Source organism: Palaemon carinicauda, chromosome 44 (genome assembly GCF_036898095.1).
Source record: "Palaemon carinicauda isolate YSFRI2023 chromosome 44, ASM3689809v2, whole genome shotgun sequence".
NCBI classification, from domain to species: Eukaryota; Metazoa; Arthropoda; class Malacostraca; order Decapoda; family Palaemonidae; genus Palaemon; species Palaemon carinicauda.
Genome location: NC_090768.1, coordinates 51,681,945 through 51,702,393, shown reverse-complemented (window position 1 = coordinate 51,702,393; position 20,449 = coordinate 51,681,945). Strand labels below are relative to the sequence as shown.

Sequence of the window (20,449 nt, the reverse complement as noted above, 5' to 3'; positions counted from 1 at the left end):
AGAGAGAGAGAGAGAGAGAGAGAGAGAGAGAGAGAGAGATTCCGGACGTTTTGGGTGTTGGTCATCTCTCGTGTTTAGCTTACCTTAAGCAGTTATAAACAGACAATCTCACACCTCTCTAAAAGAACTAAATATGCTGAAATCACTTCTCAGATAAACCAGAATAAACAAATATCTTAAAAACCGTGTCCATAATTCCACAATTTCAATGTACAGTTGTGAACAACAACCCTAGGTATATACATTGGTGAGACCTTGCTCAAAATAAACTCAAATCGTCTCATATTTCCATCACCTTGAAATCGTAACAATCCTTACCTTTGGAATACGAATACTCGCCAACAAGGTCACAAAGGTTCCACTCAAATCCTCCGTTAAGGTCAGGAGGAAGAAAACAAAATGGAAATGAACACGGAGGGTTGAACTACACAAAGCCACAAGTCACAACAACAGTTACAACACTGTTTGGTGCAGAGGTTACCACGTGACTTTACCGAGGAGCAGCGGATTTAATGTAAGGGAGGAGGAAGAGGGAAGCACTACCAATGATGGCTGGGGTAAGTGATAATAAGGTATTTCCTTTCGTATTATCTTTCATTTGTTATTATTTTACCTTTTCTACTTTAAGATAGAATGCAAGAAATTCCTTGCTTCCACCACTTTTCATATTCGCATTTGATTTTGGTTTAATAACTATCTTTCAATTAGACATAATTAAAGCAGTTATCAAATACAATTTTCATAAAGAAGTTATTCTTTATTTTCCCTTATCTACTTTAAGATAGAATGCAAGAATTATCTTGCATCCAACACTTTTCATATTCGCATTTGATTTTGATTTAATAACTATCTTTCAATTAGATATAATCAAAGCAGTTATCAAATACAATTTTCATAAAAAAATATTTTATATGGTACAGTTTTACATGATAATCCATATATATAATTATCAAAGGAAACTTTTATTCGCTGATTCATATTTACTATTCACGCGAAATCAAACGTTCCTTAAGGTTTGTGGCAACAAGCTAAAAACAGCGAGTTTAGATATAATTAAAGCAGTTATCAAATACAATTTTCATAAAGAAATAAAGTGGGATTTCTCGATTCAAATTAACTTATTTTTCATGAGATACAAACTATCCATAGTGGATGGTAAGGTATGGGGTGAATGACAAAGCTGGTTTGGAAACCTGGATTAATTCTACCAACTGAGATGGAGAAAAACTTGGTTTTTTAAGTAGGCCTATGCATGACTAACTTCAAATGAAAAATGGATTATATTAAATTTAATATAACAGCATTTCAAAAACACTTACAAGTTGTATATTATATAGTTAAAAAGAATGATAAAATATTGTCCTTAAAACAACATACAAAATAATTAAATTAAATTTAAAGTACTGATGTCCGTTGCTTACTAAAATACCCAAGTTTCAGAGCCAAAGCAATTGATTTTGACGGTTGACAACCACAACTACGAGTCTCTTTTCAAGTGAACAGTTCCTCTGATACAACTATTTATTTTTTGGCCACCTTGGGTTTTATTCCCATCACATTGTCAGCTTTATTGCAACAATAAACCGTGTTTCTATGCTTTCCAAGTCTTTAGCTAACACCTAGGCCTACATTATATCCGAAAGGAGAGTAACTCAGCATTGTAGATTCCTTTGTTGAAAAACTATATTTTTTCGCTTATGAAGATTTACAATGGATCTTTTAAATTCAAACATAAATAACATATTCCACAATTATAATACATGTTATATGAATTGGATGGATTGATTGGAATACTTAATAATACTAGATTATAATTCCCTTTCTACGAAGGAACAACAGTTCATCTTTGAGTAATTTTTGCCTTAAGCAAGACTGGATTTACCTTCCAGAGAAATATACACATAAAGAGGAAACCCTTGCCTAGCATTAAGTAGTTTTACCTATTCATTAGTTGGTTATACTGTCAGGAAGAATTTGCACACCCAAAGATGACTACACAATCAGAAGAATATCTACAGTATAGGCCTATAGACGTTTAGCCTACAAGCGAGTGGGCTAAATACCTAATATCTATCATTTAAGGAATTTTCCCAAGGCCTCGAGATACCATGGCAGAGTGAATTTGATATTATATAGTAATTCTGGGTTAGTTGAAAACGATAAAAATCATAAGCGTTAGTGATAAAATTATCATTTTACTGTGTGTGTATATATATATATATATATATATGTACATATATACACACACACACACATATATATATATATATACATATATACACTTATATGTATAAATATATATATATATATATATATACTGTATATGCATGTATATATATATATATATATATATGAGAAAAATAGCTTAATGAACAAAGAAAATCGGACTTGCTACTGGCCTCTAAAAATGTAAAGTTTACCAATAAGAAATTACAACTTTGCCTATCGAGAATTTTTTAATCTTACATATTAGTGAAATAATACGGTATATACTTTTCATACTTAAAAATGGAACATAATTTTCAATTTAATAATCAAAATGACTGCGTTTTCACCTCAAGAAATCTGCACTTCGATTAAATCTAATATATATTTCAAATTCTAATCAATGTTTGATGTACATTAAGGTAATATATTTTCGTGGCTTTGATAATGTAGTTCTCATATTATGAAGAATGTATTTTCATGCTCATAACTGAAGTCCTGAGATCATGTTGGGACATAATTTCTTCTAACCTTTTCGTCCTAAGGCGCAGTTAGTACTTCTATTGTGTACATAATGATACTTGAAGATTATATGTTATTCAATATTATTTCATATTATGATTAAAAGACAGTTCAATCTAATTATTATTATTATTATTATTATTATTATTATTATTATTATGATAATCATCATCATCATCATCATCATCATCATCATCATTATTATTATTATTATTATTATTATTATTATTATTATGATAATCATCATCATCATCATCATCATCATCATCATCATTATTATTATTATTATTATTATTATTATTATTATTATTATTATTATTATTATTAGCTAAGTTACAACCCTAGCTGGAAAAGCAAGGGCTACAACAGGGAAAAATAGCTCAGTGAGAAAAGGAAATAAGGAAATAAACAATATGAGAAATAATGATCAATTAAAATATTTCAAAAACAGTAACAAAATCAAAACAGATATTCAATATATAAGCTATAAAAAGACTCATGTTAACCTGTTCAACATAAAAACATTTGCTGCAAGTTTGAACTTTTGAAGTTCTACCGATTCAACTACCCGGTTAAGATCATTTATACACACTTCGTTATTCAAGTTTAAAGTGAGGCAATTGTTGATTAGAGTTTATAATTACATAAAGTATATTTTTTTTTCTTTAAAAGATTTAGTTTATTCCTTACTCTATTTAATTTCCGTATTGGGCTGTTTTCTCTTTAGAAGTTCTTGCTTTTTTCCATTTAGGGTTGTAGGTTCGCTAATAATAATAATAATAATAATAATAATAATAATAATAATAATAATATGATAATAATAATAATAATAATAATAATAATAATAATAATAATAATATGATAATATAATAATAATAATAATAATAATAATAATAATAATAATAATAATAATAACAACATTGATTTTCCCTGTAATATCTAAATAAAAAAAAAATTCTTGTTTCTCTTGCCTTTTAAAAGCGCTAATAAGAACGTGCCCATGTACCCATGGCTCTTGACCTCTATTGACCTACGTCCTACCAATTCTAGAGCCCAAGGGTACTTCTCGTAATCTATTTATTTCCTTGTTTCCTTTCCTCACTTGGCTATTTTTCCCTGTTGGAGCCCTTGGCCTTATGGCACCCTGCTTTTCCAACTATAGTAATAGATTAGCTTGTAATAATAATAATAATAATAATAATAATAATAACTAGAGGGCCACTCAGTAGAGCACAGACCTCCGCCGCGGCAGCTTAAATCTCGACAGTGACCTTGGCCTTTGACCTTGATCTTCCAAAATTTAATCATTTCCAATTTTTACATAGCAGTTAATCCCTGCAAGTTCCATTACTCTACGATTAAAATTGTGACCAGGAAGCTATTCACAAACACAAAAATTAACAGGAGGGTAAAACATAACCTCCTTCCAGCTTCGTTGGAGGAGGTGATGATGATGATAATAATAATAATAATAATAATAATAATAATAATAATAATAATAATAATAATAATAATACGCTGCCCTTCGAAACCTAACAAATCACGAAATAAATTAACTATAGAATATCCTTCTGGGTGTCCTACGAAGGAGTTTCTTCGGTGAACTGCGCAATCTTAACCTTGAAGGATTCGTATTCCTCCAGCAGGTTCTGAGGGGCGTCTTCGAGGAGAGAGCCACACTTCTCCAGGTTCTTCTGGGCGCCCTCTATGTTCTCTTGTTTCACTGCAAGGACGTTGGAGGTCACACTTTCAACTTAATTTTGTTGTTAATTCACTAATTTGATCTTTTTTTTTCCATGAAATTTAAAGGTCTTGAAAATGTCTACTTTTCGAATAATAATTTTTTTTTTTTTTATCAATTTACTATTATCAGAAATCCAAAGGTCTTGAAAATGTGTACTTCTCAAATAATAAACTTTTTTTTATTTCATTTACCATTATCATTTCGAAATTCAAAGGTTTTGAAAAATGTCTATTGGAAATGTCCAAGTCTTGAAAAATTACATTTTGTTTAATGCATTTATTCTTTATTATTACCTTTGATTAATTCATTTTTTTTTCATTTCCATGGAAAATAAATGAATTTAACGTTCTCTGGTCTTGAAAAATAAGTTTAATTAATCTATCATTATTATTTCCTGTTTCTTTTTTATTTAAATGGAAAATACTGAAATAATTAGATTTTTCAGTATAGAAATCATCTGGAGAATTAGATATGGCTTAGACTGACTTAAACTTATACGTATAATTAGTCTAGTTAGTACTATGATAACACAGAAGATATAAAGAAAAGCGGGTTTGCGTAATAAAGGTAGGATAACGAAAGAGGAATAAGAGAGAAAGGGTATATCGCAAACTTAAAAAAAGACGAACTTGCAAAAAAAAAAAAAAAAAAAAAAAAAAAAATCCTTCTATAAACGTATGCTTGGGAAAGCACGTAAACGCAGAGACGTAATAAAAATAGCACGAAATTAATAAAATCAAAGAGATAAATGAGGAAAGCGTAGGCACTACAACAAAATAACAATAAACACATATAATAAAAAGTTAATTACGCCATCGAAGAAATATTAACCCAAAAGCCAGCGAAATCCAATAAACAAAATAAGAGATAAAACGAAATAAAAAATTCCATAAATATTTATCCAAATTAAAAATCAACAAAACCCAATAAACAAAATATATAAAAAACAAAATTCCATAAATAATTATCCAAATTAAAAATCAACAAAACCCAATAAACAAAATATATAAAAAAAAAAATTCCATTAATATCTACCCAACTTAAAAAGCAATAAAACCCAATAAACAAAAAAGATAAAAACAAATTTCCATAAATATCTACCCAATATAAAAAGCAACAAAACCCAATAAACAAAAAAAGATAAAAACAAATTTAACAAATATCCATCAAACCCAAAAAGCAACAAAACCCAATAAACAAAATATATAAAAAACAAAATTCCATAAATATCTACCCAACATAAAAAACAACAAAACCCAATAAACGAAACATATAAAAACAAAATTCCAGAAATATCTGCCCAACCTAAAAAGCAACAAAACCCAATAAACAGAATATATAAAAAACAAAATTCCATAAATATCTACCCAATACAAGAAGCAACAAAACCCAGTAAACAAAAAAGATAAAAACAAAATTCCATAAATATTTATCCAAATTAAAAATCAACAAAACCAAATAAACAAAATATATAAAAACAAAATTCCATAAATATCTACCCAACCTAAAAGGCAACAAAACCCAATAAAAAAAAGACGATAACAACTTTAATAAATATCTATCCAACCTAAAAAACAACAAAACCCAATAAACAAAAGATAAAAACAAATTTAATAAATATTCATCCAATCTAAAAAAAAAACAACTAAACCATATAAATAAAATATATAAAAAACGAAAATTCAATAAATATCTATCCACTATAAAAATGAAAAATTAAAATCTAAAAATAAAATAAAGAACATATCTGATCCGTACCATCAGCGTCGACAAGGGCAAGAAGTGCAGTAAGAGCCGTTGTATTATCTTGGTCATCGTCTGCTTCGCGGACGCTCTTCGTCCCGTAGAACTTCCCTGTCTCGACTTTCCGCATGGCTGTAGGGGCACGGGAGAACCAGTTAATCATTGATATAGGGGGATAAAGGAAACAGGTAATCATTGATAAAGGGGCGGATAAAATAGTCAATGATTTATAAAGGGAGGCAGATGAAATAGTCGATGATTTATAAAGGGGGACGGAGGAAACAGTTAATCATTGATAAAGGGGCGGATAAAATAGTCAATGATTTATAAAGGGGACTGGTGAAATAGTCGATGATTGTTAAAGGGGACTGGTGAAATAGTCGATGATTTATAAAGGGGACTGGTGAAGTAGTCAATGATTTATAAAGGGGACTGGTGAAATAGTCAATGATTGATAAAGGGGAACATATGAAATAGTCAATGATTGACAAAGGGGCGGATAAAATAGTCAATGATTTATAAAGAAGACTGGTGAAGTAGTCGATGATTTATAAAGGGGACTGGTGAAGTAGTCAATGATTTATAAAGGGGGACGGATGAAACAGTTAATCATTGATAAAGAGGGGACAGATGAAACAGTCAATGATTGATAAAGTGGACTGATTAAATAATCAATGATTGATAAAGAAGACAAATGAAATAGTCAATGATTTATAAAGGGAGGCATATGAAATAGTCAATGACTGAAAAAGGGGAGCATATCAAAAAGTCAATGATTGATAAAAGGTACTGATTAAATAATCAATGACTGATAAAGGGGAACAGATGAAATATCGTAGTCAAAGATTGATAAAGGGGACTGATGAAATAGTCGATGATTGATAAAGGGGGACAGATGAAATAGTCGATGATTGATAAAGGGGGACAAATGAAATAGTCAATAATTGATAGAGTGGACTTATGAAATAGTCAATGATTGATAAAGCAAGACATGAAATAGTCAATGATTGATAAAGGAGACTGATGAAATAGACAATGATTGATAAAGGGGGACAGATGAAATAGTCGATGATTGATAAAGGGGGACAAATGAAATAGTCAATAATTGATAGAGTGGACTTATGAAATAGTCAATGATTGATAAAGCAAGACATGAAATAGTCAATGATTGATAAAGGAGACTGATGAAATAGACAATGATTGATAAAGGGGGACAGATGAAATTGTCAACAATAGATAAAGGGGACGGTTGAAATAGTCAACAATTGATAAAGGGGGACATATGAAATAGTGAATGATTGATAAAAGGGGACAGATGAAATAGTCAACAATAGATATAAGTGGATGGAAGAAACAGTCAAAGACTGTCATTGGGGGACGGAGGAAACAGTTAAAGACTGATATGAGGTGATGAAAAAAGACTGATATAGGACAGAGGAAGGACAAAATCAATGCTTGATTAAAGAGGGCCAATGGAAAATCAATGATTGATAAAGAGGGCTAATGAAACAGTTAATATTGATAAAGGGGCCGAAAGACCCAATCAATGATTGAGAAAGGAGGGTGAAGGTGAAGATTGTTAAGTAAATAAATTGTATAAACAGAGAGAGAGAGAGAGAGAGAGAGAGAGAGAGAGAGAGAGAGAGAGAGAATTTGGATATGTAGATTTCAGGCCATATAGCCTGGCGCTTGGACCTAGGAGCCCATTCAGCACTGAGGTACAACTTAAGGACAGTTCCCAGTTCCACTATGAAGCTGAAAGAGGTTTAAAAGCCACTCATGAATGGCAGAGGCAAGGGACATTGACAATGCCTAGAGACTGACCATATATACATATGATCAGCACGCAAGCCCCTCTCCATCTAAGCTAGGACCAGGGAGGGCCAGGTAATGGCTGCTGATAACTCCTCAGCAGGTAGACTTATATGCTCCCCCAAAACCGAACATCCTTAGCTCACAAGGATGGTGAGGTTGCAGACACTACAAGGAGCTATTGAGTTTGAGCGAGACTCGAACCCCCGTCCGGCGATAGCTAGGCAGAGGGTTTTCAATAGGAACCACAGCATTATGGATGGAAGGGGGGGAGGAAATCCGGAGGTAAAGTAGAAGGCTAATAAGTAGTGTAATTAAGGGGTGAAGAGATATTAGAAAATCTAGTGATTATTTCAAATGGACCAAAATCAAAATCAAGAAAACTCACCGAAATACGACTTTGCGATGAGAAGGAAGAGCGATGCTCGCTGGGAGCTGTTGGCAGCTGCCGGGATCCTCCTCTCCCAGACGGCCACAGCCTCCGCGTGCTGACCTTGCTCGGCTAGGACTCGACCCAGCTGCTCGACTGCAGAGTGCTCTTCGTCTCCGAATTCGCTAAGAGGAAAGGAATTACATATTTGTGAATTCAGAGACTAGGAACATTTGCGAATTATGTTTAAGATTTAAATATATGAATTAGGGTTACACGACTCGGCGTTAGGGGCTTGGGAGGCCAATCAGCACCCTGGGGTCTAACGAGATGAAAATATACCCACAGTTCTATTATTTAGTAAATGTTAAAAGTGGTTGGAGAGCAAGCTAGAAGGCTAAAAAGTGAGTGCAGCTAGAAGGCTAAAAAGTGAGGTTGCAGCGACCAAAGAAACTAACAACATTGAGTGGGACTCGGCCCCTATTCTGGTGTTCACCAGTCAGGGACATTGCAACATCGGCCACCATATTACCAAGCAAGGTTTAATTAACCATTTAAAACTTCACGCAAATTACAGGTAGTTAATTACTTATCACACCTGCTCCTGAGGCAACTTACTTCGCTCTAGCTATATGAACAGCATCGGTGAGTACGGCTATAGCATCCTGAGGCCGCCCACAATTGGGCAGAGCGACGCCCAAACCCACCAGAAGGCGGCACAACACACGATCGCCCACTTCCGTCGCTTTCACTTCGTTGACCAGAATCTCCCCTTCACGGACGGTGACCTCCAGGTCTGAAAACAATAAACAAGTCAATATGTAAACAATCAATGACGTAATGGAGTACACAATCATGTGAGGACACCAAAATCAAATCATTGTTCTCTAGTCCTGATCGATTGATTGGAAGTTTTCTTGACCTTAACATGTATTAATTGGCATGGATTTTCACACACTTAAATATGAACCAAGTTTGAAGTCTGTGACAACGATGTCCAAACTTATGGTTGATTACGTGAATTGGATATTTTGCTAGACCATAACCTTGACCTTTGACATTGACTTTCCAAAATTTAATAATTTCCAGCTTTTTACATAACAGTTAAATCTTGCAAGTTTCATTACTTCACGATTAAAATCGTGGATAGGAAGCTGTTCACAAACAAACACACAAACAGGGGGTAAAACATAACCTCCTTCCAGCTTCGTTGGTGAAGGTAATAGGTTTCCATGTGAAGTACAATTCAGTAGAGTACTTTACAGTCATCAGTAGAGTACTTTACAGTCATTGTACGACTTCGAAACCTGTAATTACTCTTCTGCATCTATACTATTAAAAAGGCAAATAATCAATTTATTTTTTTTCAGTTTTTTACCTTCCTCATTCTGCAACTTTTCCAGAACGGCAGCAACTCTCTTCCTCAAGGATGCCTTGTGCCTGGCCTTCTCCTTCTTCTCTCTGGACTTCTGCAGGGTCGTCTTGTCCCCTCCGGTGTTCATGCTGCCACCTGGGTCCCTTTGCCACATGAATGATTCGAGGTGCTGACGGAGAAAGGATAACAGAAGAGATATATTTCAACACCTATAATAATGCCATAAGAAAACGTTTATTCATCTCAAAATAAGTATTATTGCATGTAGTATTATTATTATTATCATTATTATTATCATTATTATTAGCTGAGCTACAACTCTAGTTGGTAAAGCAGGATGCTAGAAGCCCAAGGGCTCAAACGGGAAACAATAGCCTAGTGAGGAAAAGAAACAAGGAAATTAAATAAACTACAAGAGAAGTAATGAATAAATATAAAATATTTTAAAGATCAGTAACAACATTAAAATAGACCTATCATCTATAAATAATGTAAAGAGACTTATGTTAACCTGTTCAGCATAAAAACATTAACTGTTAGCTGATTAGAAAGGTGGGTGAAAGAAATTCAGAACAGTTAGATATGGAATGAGGTAATTAGGGGTACCACAGGAGTTAGAGAACTATCAGATAAGATCCGAGAAAGTAGACTGAGGTGGTATGGTCATGTCATGAGAAGAGATGAACAGTATATTGGGAGGAGAGTGATGGATATGGAGGTACAGGGAACGAGAAGGAGAGACCAAAGCGAAGGTGGATGGACTGTATCAAGGATGACCTTCGATCAAAGGGATTAACCGGTGATGAAGTGTGGGACAGAGGTAGATGGAGAACGCTGGCCAGAAACATCGACCCCACATAGAGTTGGGAAGAGATGCAGACAAAGAAGAAGCTAATTTACCATGGTTGGGAATAATTTGGAAAAATCGGTTGATTGTCATTAGATGTACATGAACGTAGTCAGGAAAAATCTACCTGAAGCGAACTCAGGGCCTCTTTGGCTACAGCCGCAACTTGGATCCCAGACTTCCCCACAGGTCCACTGGAAAAGGTGCTGTGAAGCTCCCTGGTTAAACTTCGACGGTTGACGAGCGAGGCCAGAAACTCCTTGTCGCTGCTAAGTCCGCCTAACAAGCGCTGAAAAATCATAACAAATAAAAACACTGTTAAAAATAACGTAATTTTAATGGGAAATTCTCCGTAAATATATACTGTTCTTAGCCGTATTTCAGTAAAATACAGGCGACCTTAATTTTTACCCTACTTTGTCATTATCTTTCAAGGGCTAGTGACTGTAATATCACTCCTTTACGTCAATATATTCGTTTTTAAAACAGTAAATGTCTGGCAACATTTATTCCAGGATTTTTACCATTTTAGGGCAAAATTTTAACAATGTAGATTAGATGAATTTTATATTGGTTACCTTCGAAAAAAAATTCAAATAACGTTTTTTTTTTTTTTTCTGAAAACAAAATAACTATAATTTGAGATAACCAAGGACAGTTGCAAAGGGTCAAGAAAAAATTAATTTTACCCAATCATTCTATTTTTCTTGCTAGTCATCTAAGATCCATTTGCCTTTGATTCTTTATCCGTATGATTTTACATTACATTACAAACTAAAAATTAAAAAAAAATCACTAAATTAAGTTAAAAATAACAAAGGAATTTGATCTAACTATCTCCCTGACCTTACTAGCCAGCTAAGATACCTTAAATTGTAAGACAAACATTAAAAAATTACAGAATTTATCTAAAATTAAAGAAATTTTACATAACCATCTCACTGACCTTATTAGCCATCTTAGATCGTTTAAATTGAAAAAAAAAAATATTGAAAAATAACAAAATTCAGTTAAAATTAACAAAGAAATATGACTTAACCGTCTCCCTGACCTGACTAGCCATCTTAGATCCCTTAAATTGTAAAAAAACATTAAAACAATAACAAAATTTAGTTAAAATTTTCAAAGAAATTTGACCTAACCATCCTACTAACCTTGCTAGCCTTCTTAGATCCCTTAAATTGTAAACCAAACATTACAAAAAATAACAAAATTCAGTTAAAAATAAAGAAATTTGACCTAACCATCCTACTAAATTTACTAGCCATCTTAGATCCCTTAAATTGTAAATCAAACCTTAAAAAATAACGAAATTTAGTTAAAATTAATAATAAAATTTAACTTAGCCATCTCACTAACCTTGCTAGCCATCTTAGATCCCTTAAATTGAAAAAAAAAATTAAAAGATAACAAAATTTAGTTAAATTTAACAAAAACATGACTTGACCATCCTACTAACCTTGCTAGCCATCTTGGATCCCTTAAATTGTAAACCAAACATTACAAAAAATAACAAAATTCAGTTAAAAATAAAGAAATTTGACCTAACCATCCTACTAAATTTACTAGCCATCTTAGATCCCTTGAATTGTAAATCAAACCTTAGAAAATAATGAGATTTAGTTAAAATTAATAATAAAATTTAACTTAACCATCTCCCTAACCTTACTAGCCATCTTAAACCCCTTAAATTGAAAAAAAAAGATAAATTTTTTTTAAAATTAAGAAAGAAATTTGACTTGACCATCCTACTAACCTTGCTAGCCATCTTAGATCCCTTAAATTGTACATCAAACATTAAAACAATAACAAAATTCAGTTAGAAATAAACAAAATTGACTTAACCATCCTACTGACCTTGCTAGCCATCATAGATCCCTTAGATTGAAAACCAAACATTACAAAAAATATGAAAATTCAGTTAAAAATAAAGAAATTTGACTCAACCATCCTACTGACCTTACTAGCCATCTTAGACCCCTTTGGATCACTGACCGTGATGGTAGGCACGGACGACCTAGAAGCCGATCCATCACTGAGGGTTGTGGCCGTCATGGGATCTTCCAAATCCGGGAACTTATCTCCTGAGAAGGTTCGAATCGTTAAGAAACGTCTTGAAAGGAAAGCGAGATTTCCACGCCGTAGAATAAGATCTGATTTCCAATTCGTTTATAGATATTCGTTAAAGAAATTCTAGTTTTTCTTCTAAAACAAGTATTTTGATAGGCCTACACTTTCCATGTTTGGCTGCCTTATGAATTTTTAAATCTTATCGTGACGAAATTTTACCAATGCTAATATATATCCAATTATATATCTAAACTATAAAATTTTATCATAAGTATTAAGCAATTAAATAATTATTAATATTTACTTTACGATTAATGTTAAAATCGTTTTGAACATACTCAAGACAAAACCAATATTATTTCATTTTCTTAAGTTAAATTTACTTCATTATCATCGTAATCATAAATTACATTTCATATCTACGAGCCTATGTTAATAATAAATATCATGTCTAAAAGCCTATCTTAACAATGACTTTTCGCAAGCACAGTGAATAACATTTTACATTTCACACGAGAGAAATGCTGGCATTCATCCGCATGCCTTCAAACAAAATGCTTTAGGTTGGTAGCTACACCTAAGACTCCATGCAAACTCCAACGTTCCAGTGAGCACATGGAAAGTCATGAGAAACGTTCCAGTGAGCACATGGAAAGTCATGAGAAACGTTCCAGTGAGCACACGGAAAGCCATTAGAAACGTTCCAATGAGCACACGGAAAGCCAATTAGAAACGTTCCAGTTAGCACACTGAAAGTCGAGAAATGTTCCATTGAGCACACGGAAAGCCACTAGAAACGTTCCAGTGAGCACACTGAAAGTCATGAGAAACATTCCAATGAGCACACAGAAAGTCATAATAAACGTTCCAATGAGCACATGGAAAGTCATGAGAAACGTTCCAGTGAGCACACGGAAAGTCATAAGAAACGTTCCATTGAGCACATGGAAAGCTATTAGAAACGTTCCAGTTAGCACACTGAAAGTCATGAGAAACGTTCCAGTGAGCACACTGAAAGTCATGAGAAACGTTCCAGTGAGCACACGGAAAGTTATGAGAAATGTTCCAATGAGCACGTGGAAAGTTACGAGAAACGTTCCAGTGAGCACACGGAAAGTCACGAGAAACCTTCCAGTGAGCCCATGGAAAGCCATGAGCACAGCAATGCGATCCTAAACCAACAACCAAAAACAACACATTGGTGTACAAGTGACACTGAATTAAATCGTATTAATAAGGCAGCAAAACCGAAAGTTAAACCCATTTTCTTTCCAAAAGCGAAATGGTAAAAGACAGATCTTTATTCTGGTGTGGGAATCTCAATTTCAAAAGTGGCCCTATCGACGTTCGAAAATCGTCTTTAGCTGAACAATCCTTAAACGTTTAGGATGCAAAACTTTTAGTCTATCAAAATTGTGGATTTGCTTTCGTGATTTTTTGTGGTGTATTGACAGAACTTGTTTGCTTGTTGTTGTTGTTTACCTTGAAGTAAATACATTCGTTTGCAATACACTGATATTTAGGGCATCAGGGTACAATTATATAAATTCATAGCTTATATCTGTTGGTTTAATAAGTGTGGAAATTAGCAATTTATAAGGTGTTAAAATTATGTTTGCCTTGATAACGATCAAAGTCTTGATCTGCTTTTAATTTATTCATTGTTCATGAGAATGAAATCATGAATTGGATTATACATCATTTAATTAATAAGTTAGTTATCAATATATTTATCATATTAACCAAGAATTATTATTTACATGGAAGCTTATTCACCACATATAATTCAATTAAAGACATGTCAGAATAAATAATTATTTAAGCTAATTCTTATTTAAGATAATTCATTAATTAGATTAGAAAAACTTTATTGTCTTGATTTAAGTTTATTAACAAATAGTCTCTTCTTCTGCGTCACTGCAGGTTCGACCTTTTTGCTAAGGATATTCAAGCAATTCAATGAAGTACTTTGTAAAAAGACAGAAGAAGGAAACAAAAGCATTTCTTATGTTTACAACGAAGGAGGCCAATACATAGAGAGAGAAAGATAGGAAAAAAAGATAGCATGCGATTGTATTCTACTCAGTAATACCACGATGCATCAAAATTACTTCATTAATTACAGGAATATCATGATCTTAACAATAACAACAACAGTACTTAGCAAGGAGCTAAGAGAGAAACAACACACTAGACAAAAATATGGAATACGAAACAAGCTCTGCAATTGCTAATACAGTATGTGCTCTGCACACATACATAAGTACATACAGTACATACACGCATAAACTACTCATACACCATAAAATGTAGCCTACTCCATAGTGAGGGCACAATGAACTAAATGTGTACACAAAATACATTAAAAAAAATTAAAAAAAGACAAAAAAAGGAGCACTACACTTTTGTGCCTCCAAAAAATTAAAAACACAAAAAAATGCTAAAGATTACAAATAATCAACTAATGCTCAGTATTTTAGAGGCCTAGCTAGTCCTCCTTGAGTTTAAGGTCTCAGAGAAGGGAAAAATATGTATACTTAGAGTTTAAGGTCTCAGAGAAGTTAAAAAATTAGTCCTCCTTGAGTTTAAGGTCTCGAGAGGTTGAAAAATTAGTACTCCTTGAGTTTAAGGTCTCAGAGAAGTTAAAAAATTAGTCCTCCTTGAGTTTAAGGTCTCGAGGGGTTAAAAAATTAGAACTCCTTGAGTTTAAGGTCTCAGAGAAGTTAAAAAACTAGTCCTCCTTGAGGTTAAAGTCTCGAGAGGTTAAAAAATAAGTCCTTGAGTTTAAGGTATCTAAGGGAAAAATAAGTCCTGCCATGAATTTAAGATCTCAGAGATGGGAAAAAATAAGTCCTCCCTGAGTTTAAGATCTAAGAGAAGGGGAAAAAATAAATCCTCCTTGAGTTTACGGCCTCAAAGAAGGGAAAAATAAGCATCCTTGAGTTTTAAGGTCTCAGAGAAGTTGAAAAATAAGTCCTCCTTGAGTTTAAGACCTCAAAGAAAGGAAAAAATAATCAGGGAAAGAAAAAAAAAATATCTTAAAAAGAAAATGTAATCCCAGGAGGTACAAAAATGTCTTGGGAGGAGTGAAAAAAAAAAACATCAAATTTCCTTATTTCTTAGATCAATGCATTTCAAACTGAATACCAAGACAACCTACAGCTGGGACAAGACTAACTTAAAAGACCACAACTTTGTCTTCCGTTCGCGACAGCGAAAGCTATATTGAAAGCATTAAAAGAAAAAAAGAAAAGAAAACAACATTAAAATCAGCCCCAAACTTCTGCTGAACGAATTTCGCTCAAGTGAGCCCACACATAAAGACAGACACATTTATATACGAAAAGTAGCTACAATACAGTATGGCATCGGACATGGCACATTATTCGAAAAGTTTCTCTCTCTTTAATCCGGACTGTTCACATCAAAATTCAATCATGTTTGATATATACAAATTTCAATGAATTTGTGGCCATAATAACGTAGAAATGAAGGATTTTAGTTTCTTTACAAAATCAAAATATACAAATGTCAATGAATTTGTGGTGACAATAATCAACGAAGGTTCTAAGTTACTTTACAAAATCAATATATGCAAATTTCAATGAATTTGTGGTTAGCAAAGTAACGAGTATCTTTAGTTACTTTACAAAATCAAAGTAAACTATGACAATCTTAAAGCAACTGCTGGCTACATAAGATCTAGAAAATTCATGATGATCTAGATCCTAGATAATCAAGTTACTAGTTTTCATTAAACTTTTTTTTTATTTGATGCCACTGATCAGGATTAAGAGAGAGAGCTGTAACAAGTAAACCTTTGCCCCTGGAGACATCTCCACTCAGCCGGCCAATTGCTGCAAAAAAGAGGATATAGTTGGAATTTGTTTACACACAGGGAGTGGGAGGAATGGCTATGACATACTCTGAACAACTTGGCATAGTCTGAATTAACCCCAAGGTTTTGTTTCCCAAGAAATGACTGGTGACGTTACAGCCTACAAGATGCATTGTTTATATACATTTTGCTTTATCACGCAAAATAATGTACTTATATTTAATTAGAAGCAAGATAAGGTATAGCTGGCTTCATTAATTCCAGCAAACTTCACAGGAGGCTAAAGCCCTGTCCACACGATCGAGCATGCCCGACGGGCAAGCAGTGATACCAGACCATTATAATTAGCAAAAATGAGGGTTAATGACGTCAGAAGCGGGAAAACCACAGACAGGGATCTGGCATCATCCAGTGTTGCCAGATTCCTGCTTTAGTTTTCCCACTTCTGACGTCATCAACCCTCATTTTCACTAACTATTGTGGCTTGGTATCACTGTTTGCCCGTCGGGCATGCTCGATCGTGTGGACAGGCCTTAAGAAGACATCTGACCACTGCCGCTCTGTACTGTACTGTACCAGGTAATACTGCGCTGTGTTGAGAAGAAGAGCAGCTGTTGGCAACACTGCTTGTAAAATAATTTGCTAAGCTTGTAAACACTCGATCAAAGGCATTCTTTTATTAATTTCATTAAGTGCTGTTAAGCAAATAATATTTTTCTATACAACACTTTGTAAAATTAATGAAAGGCATATTGACCACTTGTTTATATACCGAGCGACTGATTAACACCCAGTGTTGCCAACAGTTTATCTCTAACTAAACATAGCGTAACCTGCTACAATGTACAGCTGCCAGCCATCTTCTTAGCTCCCAGTGAAGAGTGCCAGAAATAATGAGGCCAACTGTACCAGGATGTAAAGTTTCACAAGGCTCCGATTTTTACAAATTATTTTGATCAGGTTTTTCAGAGAACGTCCATAGCACATTAATAGTAGTCACATAAAATTAGTAAGGAAATTATTGTCAGGAAGTATATAGTTTATAGTTACTCTCATACTAAATCGAACTAAACTACAGGGACATCATTATAAATGTGATGGTTAGCTAATAAAACCTTATAGTACATACAGACATACACATACGGAAACTCGGAACTATATATTTATATTCATACATATGTAGCCTACAAGGCATGCTACATAATCTGAATATCGATTTAGAAAGAGTAAAATAATGTGTTATTTTAGCAATGCTAATCAGGAAAATTAATATTTGCAGTCATTTACATTGATTTTTTTTAATAATCTCAAAATAAGTTTCAATCTATACTTAACAAAACAACGTAAGATTACTTTTAATTTTCATCGATAAGGTACAACGTTCTTTTATATATTATAATAAAATATAAAATCTTATCTAATATAAAATATATTTTTTTATTTCAGGGAAATCTTACCAATAATAACTAAAAAAAATAAAATTTTATTTAAATATTTCTAAAGACAAAAAGGTCAATATCCTTTAATATAAACAGATTGCAATATTCGTAAAGTTTTATATACTTCAATTCAAAAAGATAAAAAAAATTAGACCTAAAAGCAAAACAGTTGAACGATGGGCTATTTTGCAGTATGCCTTTATTTGTAACAAAGACAAAGTACACCTGGAAAGAATGAGAGGAATATGCTTTGGCTGGTAGAGGATAGAGGAAAATGGGTAAAGAGGAAACTGGGTATAGAGGAAACTGGGTATAGAGGAGGCTGGATATAGAGGAAACTGAGGAAAGAGAAACTGGGTATAGAGGAAATTGGGTAAAGAAGAAACTAGGTAAGGATGGAACTGGGTAAAGAGGAAACTGAGGAAAGAGAAACTGGGTATAGAGGAAATTGGGTAAAGAAGAAACTAGGTAAGGATGGAACTGGGTAAAGAGGAAACTGAGGAAAGAGAAACTGACTAAAGAGGAAACTTGGTAAAGAGGATACACGGTAAAGAGGAAACTGGGTAAAGAGGAAACTGGGTAAAGGAAACTGGGTAAAGAGGAAACTAGGTAAAGAGGAAACGGAGTATAGAGGAAACTGGGTAAAGAGGAAACTGGGTATATAGAAAAGGGGGTAAAGGGAAACGGGGTAAAGAGGAAACTGGGTACAGAGGAAACTGGGTATAGAGGAAACTGGGTATATAGAAAAGGGGGTAAAGGGAAACGGGGTAAAGAGGAAACTGGGTATAGAGGAAACTGGGTACAGAGGAAACTGGGTAAAGAGGAAACTGGGTATAGAGGAAACTGGGTATATAGAAAAGGGGGTAAAGGGAAACGGGGTAAAGAGGAAACTGTGTATAGAGGAAACTGGGTAAGAAGGAAACTGGGTAAAGAGGAAACTGGGTAAAGAGGAAACTGGGTAAAGAGGAAACTGGGTATAGAGGAAACTGGGTATATAGAAAAGGGGGTAAAGGGAAACGGGGTAAAGAGGAAACTGAGTAAAGAGGAAACTGGGTAAAGAGGAAACTGAGAAAAGAGGAAACTGGGTACAGAGGAAACTGGGTAAAGAGGAAACCAGATGTAGAAGTAAATGAAAAAGAGGAAGTAGAAGAAACTGGTGATCAAAGAAACTAGGCAATATGGAAACTGTGGAAGAGGAAACTGGAGAAAAGGGGAAACTTGGGGAATAAGAAACTGGATAGAAGAAATATGGGGAAAGAGTATACAGGAATAGAAGAAACCTGAGGTAGCACAAACTGGAGGAAAAGGAAACTTAAAAGAGGATGGTGAGGATAAAAGAAAATAAGCTGAAGAGGTAGAAACAAGAGATAGATGAAACTGAAAGGAGAGGAAACTGGGAATAGAAAGCACTGGACGAAGGATTAAATAACGAAAGAGGAGACTGAATAAAAAGGAAAAACTGGAGATAGAAGAGAGTGGAGAAACAAGGAACTGGAAATAGATGTAAATGAGATGGAGGAAATTGGAGAACGTAGAGAATGTTATAACAAGGAACTAAAAACAGATATAAGTGAGAAAGAAGAATTTGGAGAAAGAAGAGAATGTTATAACAAGGAACTAGAAACAGATATAAATGAGAAAGAAGAATTCAAAGAAAGAAGAGAGAGGAATAACAAGGAACAAGAAACAGATGTAAATGAAAAAGAGGAATTTGGAGAAGGAAGAGAGTGGAGAAACAAGGAACTAGAAATGGATATAAATGAGAAAGAGGAATTTGGAGATAGAAGAGAGTGCAGAAACAAGGAACTGGAAATAGATGTAAATGAGATGGAGGAAATTGGAGAAAGGAGAGAATGTTATAACAAGGAACTAGAAACAGATATAAATGAGAAAGAGGAATTTGGAGAAAGAGGAAAGAGGAATAACAAGGAACTAGAAATAGATATAAATGAGAAAGAGGAATTTGGAGAAGGAAGAGAGTGGAGAAACAAGGAACTAGAAATGGATATAAATGAGAAAGAGGAATTTGGAGAAAGAAGAGAATGTTATAACAAGGAACTAGAAACAGATATAAATGAGAAAGAGGAATTTGGAGAAAGAGGAAAGAGGAATAACAAGGAACTAGAAATAGATATAAATGAGAAAGAGGAATTTGGAGAAGGAAGAGAGTGGAGAAACAAGGAACTAGAAATGGATATGAATGAGAAAGAGGAATTTGGAGAAAGAGGAAAGAGGAATAACAAGGAACTAGAAATAGATATAAATGAGAAAGAAGAATTTGGAGAAAGAAGAGAATGTTATAACAAGGAACTAGAAACAGATATAAATGAGAAAGAGGAATTTGGAGAAAGAGGAAAGAGGAATAACAAGGAACTAGAAATAGATATAAATGAGAAAGAGGAATTTGGAGAAGGAAGAGAGTGGAGAAACAAGGAACTAGAAATGGATATAAATGAGAAAGAGGAATTTGGAGAAAGAGGAAAG

General features: G+C 33.7%; 2 protein-coding genes across 2 annotated transcripts in view; both read right to left on the bottom strand.

The window, feature by feature from the left end:
- LOC137634285 (solute carrier family 41 member 1) overlaps positions 1 to 452 on the bottom strand; it is a 166,056-nt gene extending 165,604 nt beyond the window's left edge. The window contains exon 1 of the mRNA XM_068366593.1: positions 319 to 452. The gene's annotated coding sequence lies outside the window, so the exon portion shown is untranslated. The remainder of the gene's footprint in view (positions 1 to 318) is intronic.
- Positions 453 to 4,290: 3,838 nt separating this feature from the next.
- Positions 4,291 to 20,449, bottom strand: part of LOC137634288 (outer dynein arm-docking complex subunit 4) — a 62,926-nt gene continuing 46,767 nt past the window's right edge. Inside the window, exons 8-14 of the mRNA XM_068366619.1 lie at positions 12,578 to 12,702; positions 10,746 to 10,907; positions 9,775 to 9,940; positions 9,015 to 9,192; positions 8,415 to 8,581; positions 6,230 to 6,346; positions 4,291 to 4,450 (exon numbers count right to left, since the gene is read on the bottom strand). Coding sequence (XP_068222720.1) covers positions 4,308 to 4,450; positions 6,230 to 6,346; positions 8,415 to 8,581; positions 9,015 to 9,192; positions 9,775 to 9,940; positions 10,746 to 10,907; positions 12,578 to 12,702 — 1,058 coding nt within the window. The 3' untranslated portion in view covers positions 4,291 to 4,307. The remainder of the gene's footprint in view (positions 4,451 to 6,229; positions 6,347 to 8,414; positions 8,582 to 9,014; positions 9,193 to 9,774; positions 9,941 to 10,745; positions 10,908 to 12,577; positions 12,703 to 20,449) is intronic.